The sequence below is a fragment of the Entelurus aequoreus genome, linkage group LG06, assembly GCF_033978785.1.
Source record: "Entelurus aequoreus isolate RoL-2023_Sb linkage group LG06, RoL_Eaeq_v1.1, whole genome shotgun sequence".
In the NCBI taxonomy this organism is placed as follows: Eukaryota; Metazoa; Chordata; class Actinopteri; order Syngnathiformes; family Syngnathidae; genus Entelurus; species Entelurus aequoreus.
Window position 1 is genome coordinate 62,131,295 of NC_084736.1, and position 22,010 is coordinate 62,153,304.

At 38.9% G+C, this 22,010-nt stretch overlaps 1 protein-coding gene across 5 annotated transcripts in view; it reads left to right on the plus strand.

Moving 5' to 3' along the window:
• Positions 1-22,010, plus strand: part of kdm2ba (lysine (K)-specific demethylase 2Ba) — a 35,056-nt gene that overhangs the window by 1,920 nt on the left and 11,126 nt on the right. The window contains exons 2-8 of one of the 5 annotated variants that reach the window (XM_062051155.1): positions 7,389-7,613; positions 7,791-7,934; positions 10,107-10,193; positions 13,432-13,719; positions 13,857-14,668; positions 19,499-19,662; positions 19,738-19,899. In XM_062051155.1, coding sequence (XP_061907139.1) covers positions 7,389-7,613; positions 7,791-7,934; positions 10,107-10,193; positions 13,432-13,719; positions 13,857-14,668; positions 19,499-19,662; positions 19,738-19,899 — 1,882 coding nt within the window. The remainder of the gene's footprint in view (positions 1-7,388; positions 7,614-7,790; positions 7,935-10,106; positions 10,194-13,431; positions 13,720-13,856; positions 14,669-19,498; positions 19,663-19,737; positions 19,900-22,010) is intronic. The other 4 variants (XM_062051157.1, XM_062051156.1, XM_062051158.1 and 1 more) reach the window with 4 other exon arrangements.

Genomic DNA, 22,010 nt, shown 5'->3' on the forward strand with positions numbered 1-22,010 from the left:
CACTCTACCAACTTCGCCACGCCGTCCCTAAATAACTCTAAATTAAGTCTTTGTTACTTAGAATATGTTCCCCATACTAAAGTGTTACCAAAAACATAAATTTGTCTTGAATTTGAAAAAAAAAAAGCATTTAATTTTTCACTAAAGAAGAGTTCGGTGAATGCGCATATGAAACTGGTGGGGTTCGGTACCTCCAACAAGGTTAAGAACCACTGGTCTAGTCTCTTACGTGAATGAGCTAAATAATATTATTTTATATTTTACAGTAATGTGTTAATAATTTCACATAGAAGTCGCTCCTGAGTATAAGTCGCACCCAAACTATTAAAAAAACTGCGACTTATAGTCCGAAAAATATGGTAATTGCTTTGTAGATGTCGGGAAGGACGACGGTGGTTTGTCGCGATCGCAATATGCAGGCGACAGCTGGAGGCAGTGTACAGGTAAAAAGGTATCCAAGGCCCCGTTTATACTAAGCTAAGGTTAAGGCTAAGGTTATCCAGGGTAAATCACACCTGACATATTTTTCGGAGTATAAGTCGCACCGGCCGAAAATGCATAATAAAGAAGGAAAAAAACATACTGTATATAAGTCGCTCCGGAGTATAAGTCGCACCGGCCGAAAATGCATAATAAAGAAGGAAAAAAACATAAGTCACACTGGAGTATAAGTTGCATTTTTTGGGGAAATTTATTTGATAAAATCCAACACCAAGAATAGACATTTGAAAGGCAATTTAAAATAAATAAAGAATAGTGAACAACAGGCTGAATAAGTGTACGTTATATGACGCATAAATAACCAACTGAGAACGTGCCTGGTATGTTAAAGTAACATTATGGTAAGAGTCATTCAAATAACTATAACATATAGAACAGTGGTTCTTAAATTGGGTTGGATCGAACCCTAGGGGTTCGGTGAGTCGGGCTCAGGGGTTCGGCGGAGGTCAAAACACACCCGACTCATCGTGTAAATATAAACTTCTCCCTATCGGCGTATTACGGATACGGCAACAGCAGAAGTCACACTGATTTGCAGGTGTGTAATTTGTTGTGGGTTTATGCACTGTGTTGGTTTTGTTCTTTGAACAAGGTGATGTTCATGCACGGTTCATTTTGTGCACCAGTAAAAAACATGGTAACACTTTAGTATGGGGAACATATTCACCATTAATTAGTTGCTTATTAACAGGCAAATTAGTAACATATTGGCTCTTAACTAGTCATTATTAAGTACTTATTAATGCCTTATTCGGCATGGCCTTATTATAACCCTAACCCTCTAACCCTGGCCCTAAGCCTCTAACCCTAACCAAATAACTCTAAATTAAGTCTTTGTTACTTAGAATATGTTCCCCATACTAAAGTGTTACCAAAAACATATAACTTTGTCTTGAATTTGAAAAAAAACATTTTATTTTTCACTAAAGAAGGGTTCGGTGAATGCACATATGAAACTGGTGGGGTTCGGTACCTCCAACAAGGTTAAGAACCACTGCACTAAGCTAAGGTTAAGGCTAAGGTTATCCAGGGTAAGTCACACCCAATCTTATCCGTGTCCACACAAAACAATGCCACCGTTTAAGTCCCCCGCCTCCCTCCGTCGACCTGGTACGCATGCGCGGAAAATGCACACGTCATAGTCACCTCCAGTGTTGCTTTGTGAGCAAGTTCTTAGATTAAATTTATCTGAACTAGGGCTGGGCGATATGGCCTTTTATTAATATCTCAATATTTTTAAGCCTTGTCACGATACATATCTCGATATTTTTCCTTAGCCTTGAATGAACACTTCATGCATATAATCACAGCAGTATGATGATTCTATGTGTCTACATTAAAACATTATTGTTCATACTGCATTAATATATGCTCAATTTAAACTTTCATGCAGAGAGGGAAACCACAATTAAGTCGATTTACCAAAACTGTATTTATTAAACAGTTACTAAGCAGTGGCACAAACATTCATGTCATTTCAAAACAGAAAGTGCAAGATTGTCAGAGACATTTTTAAAACAAGCTATGAGTGCACTTTTGTGCATGATGTCCCTAAGATGACATATCAAAACAACACTAAATTAAAGTGCACTTTTTGTACAGAACGCAACTACAATAGTTTAAAACAAATAAAGTGCACTTTTCTGCATGATGTCACACAAGATATTTAAATAATTGTCAAATAAAAATGAGCTGCATAATAGGAAATCAAATGTTTTATGTCCTTCGCTATGTGGTAGGTTCCTGTGGACGTTATCTCCTTCTGTTGCTGACTATTTTTTTCATATGGTGTTGATCTGGAAATGGTATCTTCGGCGTTTTGTGGGTATGGCACCGAACGGAGATGTTGACATGCGGAGTTTCACGCACTCTTCATTCTCTACCGGGTGACTTTTCAAATGATGCTACAAATTAGCAGTAGGTGCTACTTTTTGTAGCAACGCTTTTGCCGCATACTTGTTCGACGTCTTCCCGCTTGAAGCCAAACCACCGTCAAGACGATGGATCCCGTGCTGTTTTTCTTAGGAATAAATTCTTCCTTCATTTGTTACCAGATTCACACCTTCTTTCTCTCGTATTACCACTCGCACCGCTCCGCTAGCATCACAGCTAATGTCACCCATGCTGCTACCTGTCTGCTCCGCGAGGGCGTATGACGCGACAGTATGTGACGTATGTAAGAAGGTGCGCTTGTTTTAAGTCTCTGTGAGAAGGAGAGACAAGAAAGAGTGAAAAAAGCCTGTAGTGTAATGCCCGCAGCTAAAAGCAACTGCGTGAGAACGTATACTCGAATATCACGATATAATAATTTTCTATATCGCACAGAGACAAACCCGCGATATATCGAGTATATCGATATATCGCCCAGCCCTAGTTAAGGCTAAGGTTATCCAGGGTAAATCACACCTAATCTTGTCCTTATCCACACAAAACAATGCCACCGTTTAAGTCCCCCGCCTCCCTCCGTCCGCCGGCGCAACGCGAGTTAGTACGCATGCGCGGAAAATGCACACGTCATAGTCATCTCCAGTGTTGCTTTGTGTGCAAGTTTTTAGATTAAATTTATCTGAACAATATCCAGTGTTGTGGTATTTCAATTAACTGGAATCCAGTGTGCTGTGGGGCCCTATTTTAGTGAATCACACCCGAGCCATCATAAATTAATCAAATCTTTATTAGACACGTAAACAATGTGATAAAGAACATTTTAACTCAATCAATCTAGGGATCTAGATATCTGGTCAGGACACTCCTCACTCTTTTGCATTCACCTTCATTGTCCTTTAGTTTTTGGTGACTTTGTATACTCTGGACCTAGGCGTTGAGTCCGCGACATACATGGCGGACAATAACTGATACAGTCTGCTTTGCCAGTCCAAATGCATTCGCTGTTTTCCGTAGTTTTCCCTCGACGGCCAGGTAATGCAAAGCACACGCTACCTTTTTTAACACATCCACGGGAGCTCGCATTCTCGTTGACTCTCCTTCGACAAATGGACAAAGTTTTTCGCTAAGTAGAATCACATCTGACGTGGACATTTGAAAGTTATCTTGCCGTCTGAGAAGTGTTGTATCCGAAATAGCTGCAATCGCTTTCTCTTAAGGTATTCATGTGTGATTTGCACAAGCGTTTGTACACGTAGAAGAATGAGAAACACGGGCATGTCTGGATGACTCTCCTCCATCTTTCCAGTGGTTAGCTCCGAGTTACGAAACCGCTTTCTGTGTAGGGCGCGGTCCTTCTGGTGTCACTTCCTCTCTGAACTCAGTTTGTAAACAATCAATGAGTCCATACAAAGCTAAGTGCCGGAGATTCAAGAAATACACGGCGCACTTAGCCGTATAAAAATTTGTCCGAGGAGGGGGACCTTAAACGCTGGTTTAGTGTGGCTAAAACGGGGCTTATGTTAAATATGTATTCGTTTAAGGCGTTAAACGACTTAGTGTAGACATGGCCTACTGTTTAAACCAAGAATAAACAAAAGGTGAGTGCCCCTAAGAAAAGGCATTGAAGCTTAGGGAAGGCTATGCAGAACGAAACTAAAACTGAACTGGCTGCAAAGTAAACAAAAACAGAATGCTGGACGACAGCAAAGACTTACACCATGTGGAGCAGAGACGGCGTCCACAAAGTACATCCGTACATGACATTTAACAATGTCCACACAAAGAAGGATAAAAACAACATAGTCTTGATTTCTAAAAACAAAGCAGGTGTGGGGAATTGCGGTCAAGGGATACATGAAACTGCTACAGGACAATACCAACAAAACAGGAAAAGCCACCAAAATAGGAGCGCAAGACCAGAACTAAAACACGACACACAGGAAAACACCAAAAAACTCAAAATAAGTCACGGAGTGATGTGACAGTAGACCTACTTTGAGTCAAGAGCTATATTGATGCATGGTTGGTTATGGTTTAAAGTCATACCCAACAATTGTGACAACGACTTTTTGCTGTCTGTCGGCTGCTGAGTTTAATTTTTTTAATGTTTTCTGCTGGTGGTGTGCCTCCGGATTTTTTCAATGAAAAAAATGTGTCTTGGCTCACAAAAGGTTGAAAAACACTGCAATAGAGCATCCATGTTGTTTTTACATTTGTGTTCCCATTCAATGTTTTTTGCAAAATGCATGTAATACCTCTAAAACAGAAATTCCATTAGCCGCATTCCATACAATGCATGGTTGTGTTTATATCCGTGCACATGTAAGTTTTTAAAATATACATCCATGGAATACAAATGCATCTGCCTACTTGTAAAAAAGTGAGAGGAAAATGCTAACTTGCGTAATCGTGATTCATCAAAAATTAATCCGCGACAACCTGTTTAAAATGATTCATCATTTGACAGCATTAATTATGGCTAGAATGTGCAAAAGGCTTTTGACGCCCCAAATCACAAAAATAAGACATGCATTGAGCACTTTAAAGCAAGTTGTTGCATCATCACATATAGAAATCCTTTTCGACAAGGGTTTCAAACTCATTTTCACCATGGGCCACGTCGCAGTTAGGTAGGCCATTTGTAACTGGGAAACTATACAAATGTATGATCGCCACTTGATATAATTACACAATTGTCCCTTTGATTTGAATATTATTATACTGTTAAACTAACTGACAAATGGCTTTACAATCATAAATCAAGGTTACAAGCAGATATTTTGAAGTACAGCTATTGTAGATTTAAATAAGAAGAGTTCCAATTAAAAATTGCTTGGAATAGCTTTTTGCATCAAATAATATTGAGTTAAGAAGAGCTGCAATTGCATGTGATACAATTGTTTTCTTTCATAATAGTAACATTTACCGAAAATGACAAAATGCCTTATTGACATACATTTCCAGGTATTTGCGGGCCACATAAAATGAGATGTAGCCCCCTGTCATCAAGTTTGACAGCCATGCTTTTAACTATAACACTTTATTACAGATAAATAGTGTGGATGCTTAAAACTCATAGAAATAAGATGGAGTTTTAATTTGATCGTTTTTTTAAATGAAAATTTAATTAAGAAGAGTTCCAATGAAAAAATACTTGGAATAGCTTTTTTCAAATCAAATAATATAGTTTTAAGTTTATCATTTTTAAGAGTACTGTATTTTTCGGGCCAAAAATGCAAAACAAAGAAGGAAAAAAACATATATAAGTTGCACTGGAGTATAAGTCGCATTTTTTGGGGAAATGTATTTGATAAAACTCAACACCAAGAATAGACATTTGAAAGGCAATTTAAAATAAATAAAGAATAGTGAACAACAGGCTGAATAAGTGTACGTTATATGAGGCATAAATAACCAACTGAGAACGTGCCTGGTATGTTAACGTAACATATTATGGTAAGAGTCATTCAAATAACTATAACATATAAAACATGCTATACGTTTACCAAACAATCTGTCACTCCTAATCGCTAAATCCGATGAAATTTTATACATCTAGTCTCTTACGTGAATGAGCTAAATAATATTATTTGATATTTTACGGTAATGTGTGTATAATTTCACACATACGTCGCTCCTGAGTATAAGTCGCACCCCCGGCCAAACTATGAAAAAACTGCGATTTATAGTCCGAAAAATACGGTAATGGTAAATGACCAAATACAGTAGATTAATAATACTTTTGACAAAATAATACAGCTGGGAACTCCATATGTTAGAAGCCAAATTAGCAGCCCTTCTAAGGAGGCTGCGATATATAATCACAATATGGATTTTAGGCCATATTGGCCATCTTTAATGTAAAGACAACTGATACCTGCTTTAAGGATCACATAGCATTTCCGTATGTTTGAAACTACAATCGATCAGCAGAAATTGTGGCACAACCTTGCAGCTTCATCTCTTTCAAACAATGGCGTCAGGCAAATAGAGAGTTTGCTATTGGCAATGCATGAAAACTTGTGCACCCCAGAGATTATTTTGACATCAAAGCTACAAAGTATTTTATTTTGGCACAGTGCACCCTTGTGAAAATAAATAATATAAAAAGTAGCTGTGGTATTGGATGACATTGTATCGGACAGGTGTACACAAACTATCCATCTTAACTTCTCCAGAGGGCTAATAAGGAGTGTTTGTGTTCAACATGAAGGGACATGTTGTTCACTTCAGATAATCAAGGCAGCATAAATGATCTAAGTTGACTTTTTTTGGCTGAGGCAACTGAAGCTAGACCGGCTTTTGTTTTCTTCCTAGGTAGTGCCACCTTAAACACAATGCTGGTTTCTCGTTAGCCTGGAATGTCTTGATTGGTGGGTCTGCTGACGGGAATTTGGATTGCACTCAAGAGACACGGCTAACTTGCTCAAGCAGTTTATCTCATTTTTATGCAGGAGACTGTCAACAAACCCAGATGAGTGGCAGTCAAATAGTGGGCAATAAAGAAGGCATATTTGTAGTACAACAATAGGTGGATGCTCACTGTAAAACATAAACCTCTGCAATATCATTTTTCATGCATCCCCTGCAGTCATTTAAAAATCATATCCACCAGCAGCAAGGCGAGCGTGTTGCCTAGGTAACATCCCCAGTTGGAATAAGAAGCTCTGTAATACCCTGTGATTTGTCGTTTTTTTCTCTCTCTGATTTAGCATTCTTCCACAGCAACCATAAAGGTATTAGGAGATGAGAGCAATTCACATGGAAATTATATTTGAGCGATGTGTGTCACATGTTGTAGTCGTCATTCTGCTTTTTGTTTGTGTAGTTTGTTTTGATGAGTCACTTAGTTTGAGTGTAATTCATCATTCTGCTTTAGAGGATCACATTGCGCACGGAGATTTGAATACACAATAATGGCAACAACGAGTTAATTTTACATTCGATTGTAATATTCCTCAGATGTATTTATAACCCTGCCTTGTGTTACACTCTTGCAGCAGCGTGCAGCCAATCGTCCGAAGCCCAAGATGGCGACACCGTCGGCTGTTAAGCTGCCGTCCAGTCGCAGCTCGTCAGGAGCCAGACGGAGGAGAACGCGTTGCCGAAAGTGCGAGGCGTGCATGCGGACCGAGTGCGGGGAGTGTCACTTCTGCAAGGACATGAAGAAGTTTGGGGGTCCTGGCCGCATGAAACAGTCCTGCATTATGAGACAGTGCATAGCGGTGAGTCAGCAATTATTGATTTGAATGGTAGAGGTGACACTGTAAGCAGACTCCCCCATTGAGTAACAAATAAATGTGTGTAAGTGATACATACAAAACATAAGAGTTGTGTTTTACAAAAAAGCATTTTAAAATAAATGTTTTTTCCCCCTCTTTGCACTCTCCCCCTCCATGCAGCCTGTTCTGCCTCACACAGCGGTGTGTGTAGTGTGTAAGGAGGCTGGGAAGGAGGATACACTGGAGGAAGAGGAGGACAAGTTCAACTTCATGCTCATGGAATGTTCCATATGCAATGAAATTGTCCATCCCAACTGCCTCAAGGTACAAAGTAGCAGCCTGCGAACGGCGGCTTTCCCCCCCTCACTCGGATCACTCATCTGGTGACTCATTAGTTTGAGTTAGTCGTACGCCAGGAATGCGAGGTCACTATAACATCACGGGAGTTACTCAGCGGTTTTGAATGAAGGTGTATGAGCAAGAACGAGGGATGTTCCGGTCAGGGGTTTATACTGCCGATTCCAATACCGATCGTCCGTAAGTGAGCTCAGCCGATACAGATGTAATAACTTAAAATGGGTCAAGTCATACAGTCCTTGGTTTTCTGTCATCTTCATTACTGTCCTACAATATGGTCCGCTACGACTAAGTCTGACCTGAACAAACTGCAACTTGTTCAGAACAGAGCGGCTAGACTGGTACTTAAATGTTCTTTGCGCACTAATATTTCATTTATGCATTCACGTCTGTCCTGGTTGTCTGTTGAACAAAAGATGCTTTGTAGTCTCCATATGTTCTTTAGAACTATCATGTTAGATCAATCACCAGATTACTTTTACAAACAGTTTTTAAAATCAACTAACACACATATTCATGACACTAGGAATGCCAGCAATGGCTATTTGGCACTTCCTGCTCCCAGGACCAATCTCCTCAAACATAGTCATGAATGGGTTGCCATCTCACATTAATCTCTCACAAAGTAAATTGTCATTCAAGACAGCTTTGAAGATACACCTATTGCAGCTGCCCACATGACGTGAATTTTTAATACTGGGTTTAACTAACTTTTTTATCTTATGTTGTATTTTTCCTTTGTATAATGTTTGGTAATGCATGTATTCTTTGTATTTTTATTTTGTATGCTCCTATATGGACCCCAGGAAGACTAGCAGTCGCCTTGGTGTCAGCTAACGGGGATCCATTCAATAAACAACACCATTTTTAAAACCTAAAATGTTTCCATTAATTGTTGGTAACACTATTAACACAATATTTAAACTAGTGCTTTATTCTATATTGTTACATACAATTGTTTGAGCAAAACAAAGTCAGTATTACTCAGTAGTGCAAAAACGACTATCTACTACTCGACTTAATCACTTCAGTGTCGGATTTAAACTAGTGCTTTATTCTATATTGTTACATACAATTGTTTGAGCAAAACAAAGTCAGTATTACTCAGTAGTGCAAAAACGACTATCTACTACTCGACTTAATCACTTCAGTGTCGATAATATACTGATACTACTACTACTACCAATTTGTGGATCGATCCGCCCTCCGTTTACTTGTCGTGCACATGTGACAATTCTGACACACCAACAGTTATCTAATTCGCTCTTTAGACTCTTGTTAATGTACTTGAAAATGTCCTGTCAATAGCTGCTTACTTTCTGCTGCCTTCTACACTTCTTAAACTTTACTAATCACTTATTTCTTGATAATGTTTAAAGCTAGCTTGGTTATTCACATGCCTGCTCTCGGTTTGTAACCTGTTTAGCCTCACCCTCCAGTGATAATGGTAATTAAGATGCCAAGAAATGCAGTTTGTTTGGCGTAATGGAGGTAATTACTGAGAGGAGCAGCTCTACACTGTTTATGGAGACACATAACTAGCTGCTTGTCAGCCAGGGGACTATAAATAAATATGTGTCAGCCAGAAGGGATCTGTGTTTGTGATCGGTATTAATCGGCAATGGTGATTACGTACTTTTTAACGAGAACGGCTGATACTGCTTAGTGGCCGATGGATTGGCACATCCCGAGCAAAAACACCACTGTTTAACCTGATGTTTTCATAACCTGAGCATGACATCATCCAGTGCTTCATCACATCACATGGATGACTCGAACAAGACAAAACTGAAAATGTGTGTGTGTGTGTGTGTGCAAAATGTCACAGCATCACAGTTTCTTAGTAAACCACCACACCCTAATGTTAATTTGTGTATAAACGGAACAGGTTATCCTCAATATAGCGTAGGCCTGGTCAAACCAGTTCAACAAACGGCGTCGGTCTTTTTACCGCGTGCTCCCACTTTGGTATCGCTGACAGTGTCATGTCTAACATAACAGTCTTAACCTCATCCACTTATTTTGCACGTCATTTTTGGCTAAGGGCAAAAGTCACTATTGCTTTTTCTTCGTGGCACTTGCATCAACGCAAACTGTGCACATAATGCTGTTTAAGCTTTTTATTGTTATTGTTCTCAGGTGAGCGACGCCTCTGGCGTAGTCAACGACGAGCTCCCAAACTGCTGGGAGTGTCCGAAGTGCAACCATGCTGGAAAGAGCGGAAAAGTGAGTACAAATATTTGGGAGGCGTTGGATAAGGAAACATTGAGATGAAATTTGAGATGATTCTTAGGACAGGTATTTTTGCTCAAATAGTTAGGTGAGCTATTAAAAAAGCAGTACTACTTTCTGTATTTAAAGGGAAACTCCACTTTCGGGGGAATTTTCCTTGTCATTCACAATCTCTGTATGAGACAAGAACATTATCTTTTCTGTGCAGTCAAATCGTTAAAAAAAACTGCTAGCAAGAAGCGGCTAAGAATGCAGGTTCAAAAAAGCATTCACAAACCTTCCAACATTTTATATACATGCTGTAAGTATGTATGTAATGTAGTAACAGGTTCATGATAACATGTGCTTTCAACAGTATTTTGGGCATTACCGAAACTTCTTTTTCCGACGCATTGATTTTACAGAGAGCATAGCAACATTCTTTATATCCGTCAACAACAGCAACAACTACTAATCATGGCAGATTCTGTGAGAGCCAACAATGATTACTTTGGGACAAATTATGATCCAGAATTATTGAATTTAATTAAAGGCCGAAACACCCAATGACCCAGAGGAACACTACTGATGATGCGCACCTGTAAATTTTATCCGTCGGGTCTTCCATTCACGTTCACTGTTGTAGTCATTTTAATGTGTTAAGTCATTTTATGCATTTGTGTTTCGCACAAGAGGTAGAACATCTCTCTGTGTTTTCTGGAATCTGAACCTTACCTTTTTGGGTCTCACTACAAGGAGGATGATCAACAAGTTTTATATCCTGGGTGCTCGGCAGATCCAGCTATAGTGAAACTTTAAGCTTAATGTAGCAGTTTGTTAAGTTCTAAAGAAGAAATACAAACATAATAAAACAGTATTTGCAATGTCCGCTCTCACTGGGATGCAGACTGATTGGATATTTGTATCTTTTAGCAATACCCCCTTGTAGGCCTGGGTGATATGGCCCAAAATAAAAGCTCCAATTTCCCCTACTTTTCAAAGAAACCATTGAATACAAATGGCAGAGATAATTCAAAACATATTTTTCTTTTAATTGATCAGAAACTTTTACCTTAGATTTTTTTGTAGGAATTACACTGCATTTTACTCTTAGCAGACTTCTAATTTGTATTATGTTGTTCCTTGTAGATCAGATATACATTTGTACTTTTTATGGGATATTTTTTAAATAACTAAATTAAGAGCTTCCTTTTGACAAAATTGTTGCCTTGTACAGTGCATGCAAATCAATAATAATCTCTAACATTAAGATCAATAAAGTGCAAACTTAAAACTTCTGTCTTGAATAAAGTACTTATGTAACTAAAAATGTAGTATTCTACATTGTATGCAAATGAATAATCAAGTAAAACTTTGAGAGGACTATAGTTTGTTTCAGTAAGTTGATAAAGGCAGGCTTTATCATTCACACAACTTGGCGGTGTGAAGAGCGACTGCTTTAGTGATCGCTCTGCGCATTGTTCTTTTTTTAATCATACGTGGTACCATCATACATACCTGGTGTAAATAATTCCACCAATGTAAGCTGCTATTTAGCCTGTAGTTTGTTTGTTGCGGTCTTGTTTGCCTAGTAAACCTTTGCATTTCTCGCACTTGGCTGAAGGCTTCGGTTTCAGATGCTGGAATTAGTTTGTCTTTTCTCAACAAACTTTGCAGCGTAAAGTCATTTGTTCCACGTCTGTTGCAACAAAACCAAACTACTGACAACACTTTTATTTGGAACAAACATCTCGCTCTTGTTAGCATTAGCATAAGATATGTTTTGCTTGGTGTGTCACTAAGGAAGTTAGGTAACGGCGCAAGCTACGGAAGCTCCTGAGGGGCACAAATCATGCCGGAACAAGAAGAGAAAAAAATTGATTTAAAAATTTTTTTTTAATCATCTGCAACAAAAAACTGAAATATATCGATTAAATCGATATACCCCTGGCCTTTCCCCTTGTTTAGCTGTTGAAGTCATTATATCCTCACTCCTCAGAATAACAACAATGACCGTATTTTTCGGAGTATAAGTCGCTCCGGAGTATAAGTCGCTCCGGAGTATAAGTCGCACCGGCCGGAAATGCATAATAAAGAAGGAAAAAAAAATATATAAGTCGCATTGGAGTATAAGTCACATTTTTTGGGGAAATGTATTTGATAAAACCCAACACCAAGAATAGACATTTGAAAGGCAATTTAAAATAAATAAAGAATAGTGAACAACAGGCTGAATAAGTGTACGTTATATGACGCATAAATAACCAACTGAGAACGTGCCTGGTATGTTAACGTAACATATTATGGTAAGAGTCATTCAAATAACTATAACAAATAGAACATGCTATACGTTTACCAAACAATCTGTCACTCCTAATCGCTAAATCCCATGAAATCTTATACGTCTAGTCTCTTACGTGAATGAGCTAAATAATATTATTTGATATTTTACGGTAATGTATTAATAATTTCACACATAAGTCGCTCCTGAGTATAAGTCGCACCCCCGGCCAAACTATGAAAAAAACTGTGACTTATAGTCCGAAAAATACGGTAGTTTGTTGCGTCTTCCTAGCAATTTCTTTGGGTTCAAGTTTGATTTGATTTGATTTAGATTTATTGGTCCCCTTTGGGGAAATTCATTTTCACTGCCATACATTTGAATAATAGACATTACACATCACAAACAAAAATAACAAAAAGACATCATACATGACCAACACATTTACAGGCTTGTCAAAGTTGACCCCCTTCTCGGTTTATGTCCACAACCTTCTACTATACATGTGTGTGGCATGATTTATAATCTAGCATTAACTTTGACCAACTCAGAGACGATTCAGCAACAATAGCTCAATAGCTGCAGTAGTGAGCTTCCCTTTGTGAGCAAGTTGCTGTGTTAATCTCGTAATTACAATGTTGCTAATACTTGTTTAACATGCAGGTGACGGCATGTAAATGGAGCGTTGTTGGCAGTTTTTGGGTGTTTTTTTAGAGGGCTTTATGGACAGAATAAATTCCAATAGCTATATTGTTAGCCACCTTATATAAAGAGATTTTACAATTTGGAATGCACAAAAAATTTGTGAAAAAAAGTGTGTGTTCTTGTCCCACATAAGGATTGTGAATGACAGGAAAATTCCAGAAAAAGTGCAGTTCCTCTTTAAGACCAGTTAGCATTTTTAACCTGTCTTTCGGCGGCGGCACAATAGGCTTAAGGTATAAAGTTGTCTCGCACTTTTCACCCCTTTTGGTATTAAAGCAAAAAAGGGGTCCAGGGTTCAAGTATGCCTCCAACCTCCCTGGCTCTCTGCTGAGGGAACAGAAGCCTGTGAAGGAGGATGGGGACATGGTTGCTGCATTCAAAAGGAGGCCTGACAGAGAAGAGACGCCCAGGCAGCGGCCTGAGGATGCTCTCCTTCGGCAGCCGCCCCTGCTGTCCCCGAGCAGCCTGCCCCGACCCCGGCTTGAGGACAAGCTGAGGAAGAAGAGGAAGCTCTTTGAGGATGAAGAGGAAGAGGACTTCCGAGCAAGAAAGAAGGTTGGTGTCAGATTGTATTCCAAACTTCACTTACAAGGAATGTTAGGTGTTGCTACATTGTAAAGTTTCACAAAGTACTGTGTCAATGTAATAATTCACTAGCATCATACTGATTCATTTCTCTTCTCTATCTGTAGGAAAGGTCAGACGACCCATGTTTTTCTAAACTCTTGCACCAGATTAAAACCGAAGAGGAAGATGTCTATGAGGATGATGAGGAAGATGGAAGAGAACTTAATTTCCGGGGTTTTGTGGAGAGAAATGGGCGCCTGGGTGTTGCCGAGGACTTGGTAGATGACAGAGACTACAAGAACGAGCTTTTAAATTCTTCTCTCAAAACGCCTGTTATGGACAGCGACCAGTCGCACTGCAGTTCTCCACAAGCCGGTCCGAGCAGTGAGGGCGGAAGCGAGACGCAGGAGAAAGGTCCTCGGCCCAAAGCTCGCCGTAAACGCCGTTTACCCAACCGGGAGCTAAGTAGAGAACTGAGCAAAGCACTGAACCAGGAAATTCTGAAGACCGAAGACTGCCTGGCCAATGAAAACCGCCAGCCACTCAAGGTGGAGCCGGAGTCTGAAAACGAAGAACCCAAGAGGTTGTTCCGTAACAGCACTGACCTGGGAGAGCAGAGGCCCCATCTCAAGACCAAAGAGATGAACGGGACTCCCTGGGAATTGCGCCACTTCTACCCGAGTCAGATCACTCCGTTGGGCTTCAACAGGAGCACGCCGACAACACGACCTGTGCCTCCACGCTCACCGCCCAAGTGTGTCCAAATGGAGCGGCATGTTATTCGGCCTCCGCCAATAAGTCCACCTCCTGACAGACTGCCGCTAAAAGATGGGAAAATGCACGTTCTTCAGCGCGAGGTCTGGATGAAGATATTCAACCATCTCACACATCAGGAGCTCTGCTCCTGCATGAGAGTGTGCAAGACCTGGAACAGATGGTAAGTGCAACACCCTCAGCTAAGATAGCAATTAAGCATGTTTATGTATGTTATCAACCAGAAAATACGATTTCATTGGCGTAAAATACCACCAATGAAATAACCAAAGTATTATAATACCAATAAAAAAAACAGAACAGATGTAACAAACAAATACCTTTGGCACGATTAGATGTTATACTTTGTTTTAAAAAAGAATTGCTGTGCGGCCTAAATAAGATTATTGGCTTTCATGGCCATTAATCACGACTCCCGCCGCGAAACTATACTATATTTCAGAGATGTAACGATATGAAAATTCCCTATCACTGTTATCATTATTATCGAGGTATTGTTTTATGTGCTTAAAAATACTTACCGTATTTTTCGGATTATAAATCGCAGTTTTTTTCTTAGTTTGGGGGTGCGATTTATACTCTGGAGCGACTTATGTGTGAAATTATTAACACATTACTGTAAAATATCAAATAATACTAGGCGTATATCAGCAATCGTCACACACACACGTCAACCAATAAAAATTTGGCGGGGGCGGGTCATGGCAGAAGTGCATTGTGAAAAAAAAGATGCTACCTGCTACTACTTCCGTACCTATGAAAATTGATAATTTCAACATTGGCGTTAACTTATAAAAACTGAGAAGGGCTGAACAAAAATGGCACCGAAAAGGAAATCATATACTGCAGGTTACAAGCTGGAAGTAGTGAAATATACAGCTGTTGTTCACTATTCTTTATTTATTTTAAATTGCCTTTCAAATGTCTATTCTTGGTGTTGGATTTTATCAAATAAATTTCCCCCAAAAATGCGACTTATACTGTAGTGCGACTTGTATATGTTTTTTTCCTTCTTTATTGTCCATTTTCGGCCAGTGCGATTTATACTCCGGAGCGATTTATAATCCGAAAAATACGGTATACTGAAAATCCTTAAACCAATTTTTTTTAATAACTAAAACTAATTGTGGTGTCCTACTCTGTTCAGCGGTCCTTGAATGCACCGTAAAAACATCTTCTCATATTCCCCTGAGTATAGAGCAATTAGTCTGTGCAAAGAAAGCACAGCCTGTAGGTTCAGTGTGCACAATTGAATAGCTTAGTTGCTCAGAAAGTAATGTGTTTCCATAAGTTTAAATTGGGGTATGTTTGTTAGTGGGGACTGACGTTAATGGCTCTTGTTTTCATGTTAGCATTTAAGCCATGGAGCTGACGCCAGTAAGTCTGAGTTTTTCAAAATACAGTTATCAATTAATTGTAATTTTAAAACTGTAAGCAGTTTACTGTGGTTATCATTCATGCTGTCTATCGTTACATCCCTACTACATATTGATATTGAACCACGGAGTGAAAACGTGCTTTTCCAAACACTGCTTTTGCAATGCAGTATGTCAAGGTTTTTTTTTGCATACATTTGGTCGTCATCCTAAGAAGAGTGCTTAAACACGAGCCACCTCTGGGCATCCCCAAAACCGTGACAGAGTATGAATAGTGCTTCTGTCAAACATAAAAGGGTATTTATCAAGTGTTACTTTCACACATGGCAGCATCTAAAATAGTTTTCACCAAACTGCACAATTCACTGTTTTGCAATTGGTGTTTCTATAGTTGTACTTCTGTAGTTGGTAATGGAATTAAGGGATAATATAAAGTAGAATGGTGCACATTGGTTAATTGGTTAAGTTGTAGCTAGACAGACCAAATTATTTGGTTGACCTCCATGTGACAATAAAGTTATCTTCATTGAAAAGTACAGTGCTTTTCCTTCAAAAATAAGGACATTTCAATGTGACCCCAAACTTTTGAACGGTAGTGTATGTATATATATATATATATATACACACTACTGTTCCTTATTTTTTAATGAAGATAACTTTAAACTAGTCTTAACTTTAAAGAAGTACACTCTATACATTGCTAATGTGGTAAATGACTATTCTAGCTGCAAATGTCTGGATTTGGTGCAATATCTACATAGGTGTATAGAGGCCCATTTCCAGCAACTATCACTCCAGTGTTCTAATGGTACAATGTGTTTGCTCATTGGCTCAGAAGGCTAATTGATGATTAGAAAACCCTTGTGCAATCATGTTCACACATCTGAAAACAGTTTAGCTCGTTACAGAAGCTACAAAACTGACCTTCAGATTGAGTTTCTGGAGCATCACATTTGTGGGGTCAATTAAACGCTCAAAATGGCCAGAAAAAGAGACCTTTCATCTGAAACTCGACAGTCTATTCTTATTCTTAGAAATGAAGGCTAGTGTATATATATATATATGTGTATATATATATATATATATATATATATATATATATATATATATATATATATATATATATATATGTATGTATGTATGTATGTGTTTACATACTATATTAATATAATGGATATACAATTAATATAATTAAATATTGAGTATGTGAAAGTTCGACTTTTTACTTAATTTTAACATCTTTGGTGATTTGTTTTGTTTTACAAAAGTGAAAATACTGGAAGGATGTCATATTAATAGAACATCCATCACCAAGAGAGTTACATTATTACTCAAAAGTAATTGGACAAATAAACATAACCCTAATAAGTAAGTACAATTTTGCTTTTCAACATTTTGTTGAGAATACTTTGCAGGCAATGACTGCCTAAAGTCTGGTACCCATGGACATCACCAAATGCTGGGTTTCTTCCTTTGTGATGCTTTGCCACGCCTTTACGGCAGCTGTCTTCAGTTGTTGCTTGTTTGTGGGTCTTTCTGCCTTAAGTCTTGTCCTGAGCAAGTTAAATGCATGATTGACTGGGTTGAGTTCGGCCATTGCAGAATATTCCAATTCTTTGCTTTAAAACACTCCTTGGTTGCTTTTGCAGTTGGGCTGCCTGATTTGGAGAAAAAACACAATTGCAATTTTTTTTCCCTCCAAAATTTCGATTGCGATTCGATTTGCTATTTTATTGCGATTATTTTATACCTAAAATGCATAAAACTGTGAAAATAACAATTGAAGGAAGACATTTTACTTTAAGACTGTCAATCAACATATTCTTGTCTGAAGGTGCCGCACGTTAGAATAATATGCAATAATTTACTTAAAAAAATATTTGACTTTATGCAGACAGACACAGAGGTTTTGTGTACAGCACGCTCTTAAACTGCCCTGCCCCGCTCTTGTCCCCGCCGACACAAAGATTGTGTCTGAATGAAAAGAGCGGTCACTGTTCTACAGGTAAATAAATGCGCTGAGAGCAATGTACAAAGTAAGATCTCTTTCTTCTTCTGAAGCGAGAGACAAACAAACGTGAGGCTCAACAATTCTGATTGGCGAACATGGCAGTCAATGAAACGCCGGTGACGGCAGAGGAAAATAAAACCTCAGGCTCTTGTGGTAATTTACCGCACTAATTCAAATCTCGATGTCGATTGGATTAATATTAATCGTGCAGCCCTATTTCGAAGTATGTTTTGGATCATAGTCCATTTGTACCGTCCAATCAACTTTTCTGCATTTCTGAGCAGAAAGTATGTCACTATCCACTTCAGAATGTATCTGGCTGCTTGTCTTTTGTCACATCATCAATAAACACAAGTGACCCAGTGCCATTGGAAGACATGAATGCCCATGCCATCACACTGCCTCCACCATGTTTTGGTGCTCTATGGATCATGAGCTGTTCCAACAATTCTCCAAGCATTCTTCTTCCCATTATTTTGGTATAGGTAGATCTTAGTCTCATATGTCCAAAGAATGCTGTTCCAAAACTGGGCTGGCTTGTTCAGGTGTTTTTGGCAAAGTCAATTCTGGCCTTTCTGTTTTTAGGGGATTAATGATTTGTGGTGAATCCTTTGTATTTACTCTCATGAAGTCTTCTCTTTATGGTAGTCTTAGATACTTATTGTTCTTCACTTGAATAGATGTTGTGAAAGGGTTTTTCTTCACCATGGAACGGATTCCGCGATCATCCACCACTGTTGTCTATGTGGACGTCAATGCTTTTTTCAGTTCTAAGCTCACCAATGCACACTTATTTTCTCAGAATATGCCAAACTATTGATTTGGCCACCGCTAACATTTCTGCTATCTCTCTGATGGAGTTCTTCTTTTTTTCCAGCCTCAGTATGGTCCGTTTCACCTCCATTGAGAGCTACTTTGACCGCAATGTTGTGTTTTCACAGTAATAGATTCCAAATGCAAACGCCACACTTGGAATCATCTCCAGACCTTTTAACTGCTTAATTGATGACAGGTTAGCAAGGAAAGAGCCCATGCAGTCTTTTTTTTCTTCTTTTTTTCAGTCAATTGTCCAATTACTTTTGGTCCCTTGAAAAAGAGACGGCTACGTAATAAAGAGCTGTAATTCCTAAACCCTTGCTCCAAGTTGGATGTGAATACTCTTATACCAAAGACTATAAAAATGGGACCCATTACCTCCCTGCTTGGCACTCCGCATCAAGGGTTAGAATTGGGGGTTAAATCACCAAAAATGATTCCCGGGCATGGCCACCGCTACTGCCCACTGCTCCGCTCACCTCCCAGGGGGTGAACAAGGGGATGGGTCAAATGCGGAGGACACGTTTCACCACACCTAGTGTGTGTGTGACAATCATTGGTACTTTAACTCTTTTTAAATTACAGCTGAGTCTGCACTTTAAACCCATATTGATGACATAATTGTATCCTAAATATGTTGGCATAAACAGCTGAAAAAACCAAACTTGTGTCACTGTCCAAATATTTCTGTGCCTAACTGTATATCATGATATAGATTATCCTATGGTTTTGTTTTGTTACATAATGTGTGGGAATTACTGAGCTCTTTTGTTTCGCTGCCGACGTCCAGGTGCTGTGATAAAAGACTCTGGACAAAGATTGATCTCAACCGCTGTACCTCCATCACGCCGCTCATGCTCAGTGGGATCATCCGTCGACAGCCGCTGTCATTGGACCTCAGCTGGACCAACATTTCCAAGAAACAGTTAAGCTGGCTTATCAACAGGTTGCCAGGTACCTATTACCGAGATGACTATTCTGTTGATGTTGCGCTGCTTCAGTGTGTCAAAGTGCTGCTGTGTCTGTCAGGACTGCGAGTGTTAACGTTATCGGGGTGTTCGTGGGCTGCCGTGTCGGCGCTCTGCACCTCCAGCTGCCCGCTACTACGAACACTGGACATCCAGTGGGTGGAAGGACTCAAGGATGCCCAGATGAGGGACCTCCTATCACCTCCCACAGATAACAGACCAGGTAACTAAAGTGACTTCTAATATCAATGTCTATACACTGCAAAAAGCCAGTGTTCAAAAATAAGAAAAAAAATACAAAAATGAGGTGTATTTTATTTGAACTAAGCAAAATTATCTGTTAATAGAACAAGAAAATTTGTCTTGTCAAGACTTTCCAAAACAAGTAAAATCAGCTAACTTCAATGAACCCAAAAATACCTTAAAATAAGAATATTCTCACTAATAACAAGTGCACTTTTCTTGGTAGAAAAAAAAATTAGACCTTTTTGCTCAATATGTTGAAAAATATTCTTAAATCAAGTAAATGCTTGTGCCATTATCTTGACATAATGACATGCACTCGGCATTACATTTCTTGAAACTTATACTAAAAACTAATTTATTGTTCTTAATGGAAAGGCAACCGCTTGTTACTCTCGGGGTCTCCTAGCCGCTCAGGCAAATCATATGGTCTAAAAATGCTTTTTTCCATCGATAACATGACATCATCGCGCCAAGTGCGTGCTCTTTCAGTCAATTAGTGCGCATATATACAGCCTGACCCCCGGCCAAAAATGTTTTAATAGTAATTTTGAAGAATTTATCTGAACGTGCATGAACTATTTCTGTTCAAAATTGTTACAAATGTCACACGTTAAATGTTTAAATATTAATATCAGTTTGCTGTACTGTGCCAACTGTACTACTATATGAGTACGTGTTTTCTATTGTTTCATTGAAAATAAAACAGCAAAGTCCATTTGGCCGTCATCCGTTTTAATTGAGACACAATTGTTTTGATTTTTTTCATGTTTGAAATAAGAAATTATTACTTTAACAAAGTAGTTTTACACTCGTGAGTGTTGAAGACACGGCTTTTCAACAGTTGATATTCTAGTTTCAAGCATGTTTTACTCGATATAGGTCATCAAATCTCAGCAACAAGCTGTAATATCGTACTGAGATCTATTAGGACCAAAACCCTTAAAACAAGTAAAACACTCTGACATAAAATCTGCTTAGTGAGAAGAATGATCTTATCAGACAGAAAATAAGCAAATATCACCCTTATTTGAGATATTTAATCTTACTTAGATTTCAGTTTTTGCAGTGTAGTTTGATCATTCTAATCCAGATAAAATGTTTCCGTATAAGAAGGCAAAGTAAATGTCCCCAAATTTACGTTTATCTTCTATGACCGACTGGAATGGATTGGTCTCAAATGATTTCTGTGTCGCGATAAGCTTGCATCATTTTAACTGAAAATTTTAGACTTAAGACTTAGACAAACTTTAATGATCCACAAAGGAAATTGTTCCACACAGTAGCTCAGTTACAAAGGATGGAAAATACAATGCAGGTATAAAATAGACTAAATGCAGTATAAAATATAACATATATACGTAATATTTACATAATATATGTACAGTATAGGATATATACTGATATGTTTATATCATATATACAATATATAACAATTACCATGTACTACATTACATCGACGTCCCATTGGGGTTGTGAGTTTTTCCTTGCCCTTATGTGGGCTCTGTACCGCGTATGTCGTTGTGGCTTGTGCAGCCCTTTGAGACACCTGTGATTTAGGGCTATATAAATAAACATTGATTGACATTGATTGTTAGTGTGAATGTTGTCTGTCTGTCTGTCTGTGTTGGCCCTGTGATGAGGTGGTGACTTGTCCAGGGTGTACCCCGCCTTCCGCCCGAATGCAGCTGAGATAGGCTCCAGCACCCCCGCGACCCCAAAAGGGACAAGCGGTAGAAAATGGATGGATGGATGGATGACATTGATTGATGTACAATATTACAGTATAGGTAACAGCTGCAGCATAAAATAGAGAGTAAATCCAGCAGAAAATAGACACTATAAACAAAGAGAGGTAGCTAACATAGAAGGTGTCAGGTAATAGACAGAGATCATCTATTGCTGTATGGCGAGTGATTATACAGCTGGATGGAGTGCGGAATGAAGGAGTTCTTGAATCGAACACTGTGGGAACGAAGCTGAAGGAGCCTGTTGGAGTATGAGCTCTGCTGTCCCTCAACTGTCTGGTGGAGTGGGTAGGCAGGATTGTCCATGATGGCCAGCAGTTTGTCCAGTGTCCTCCTGTCCCTC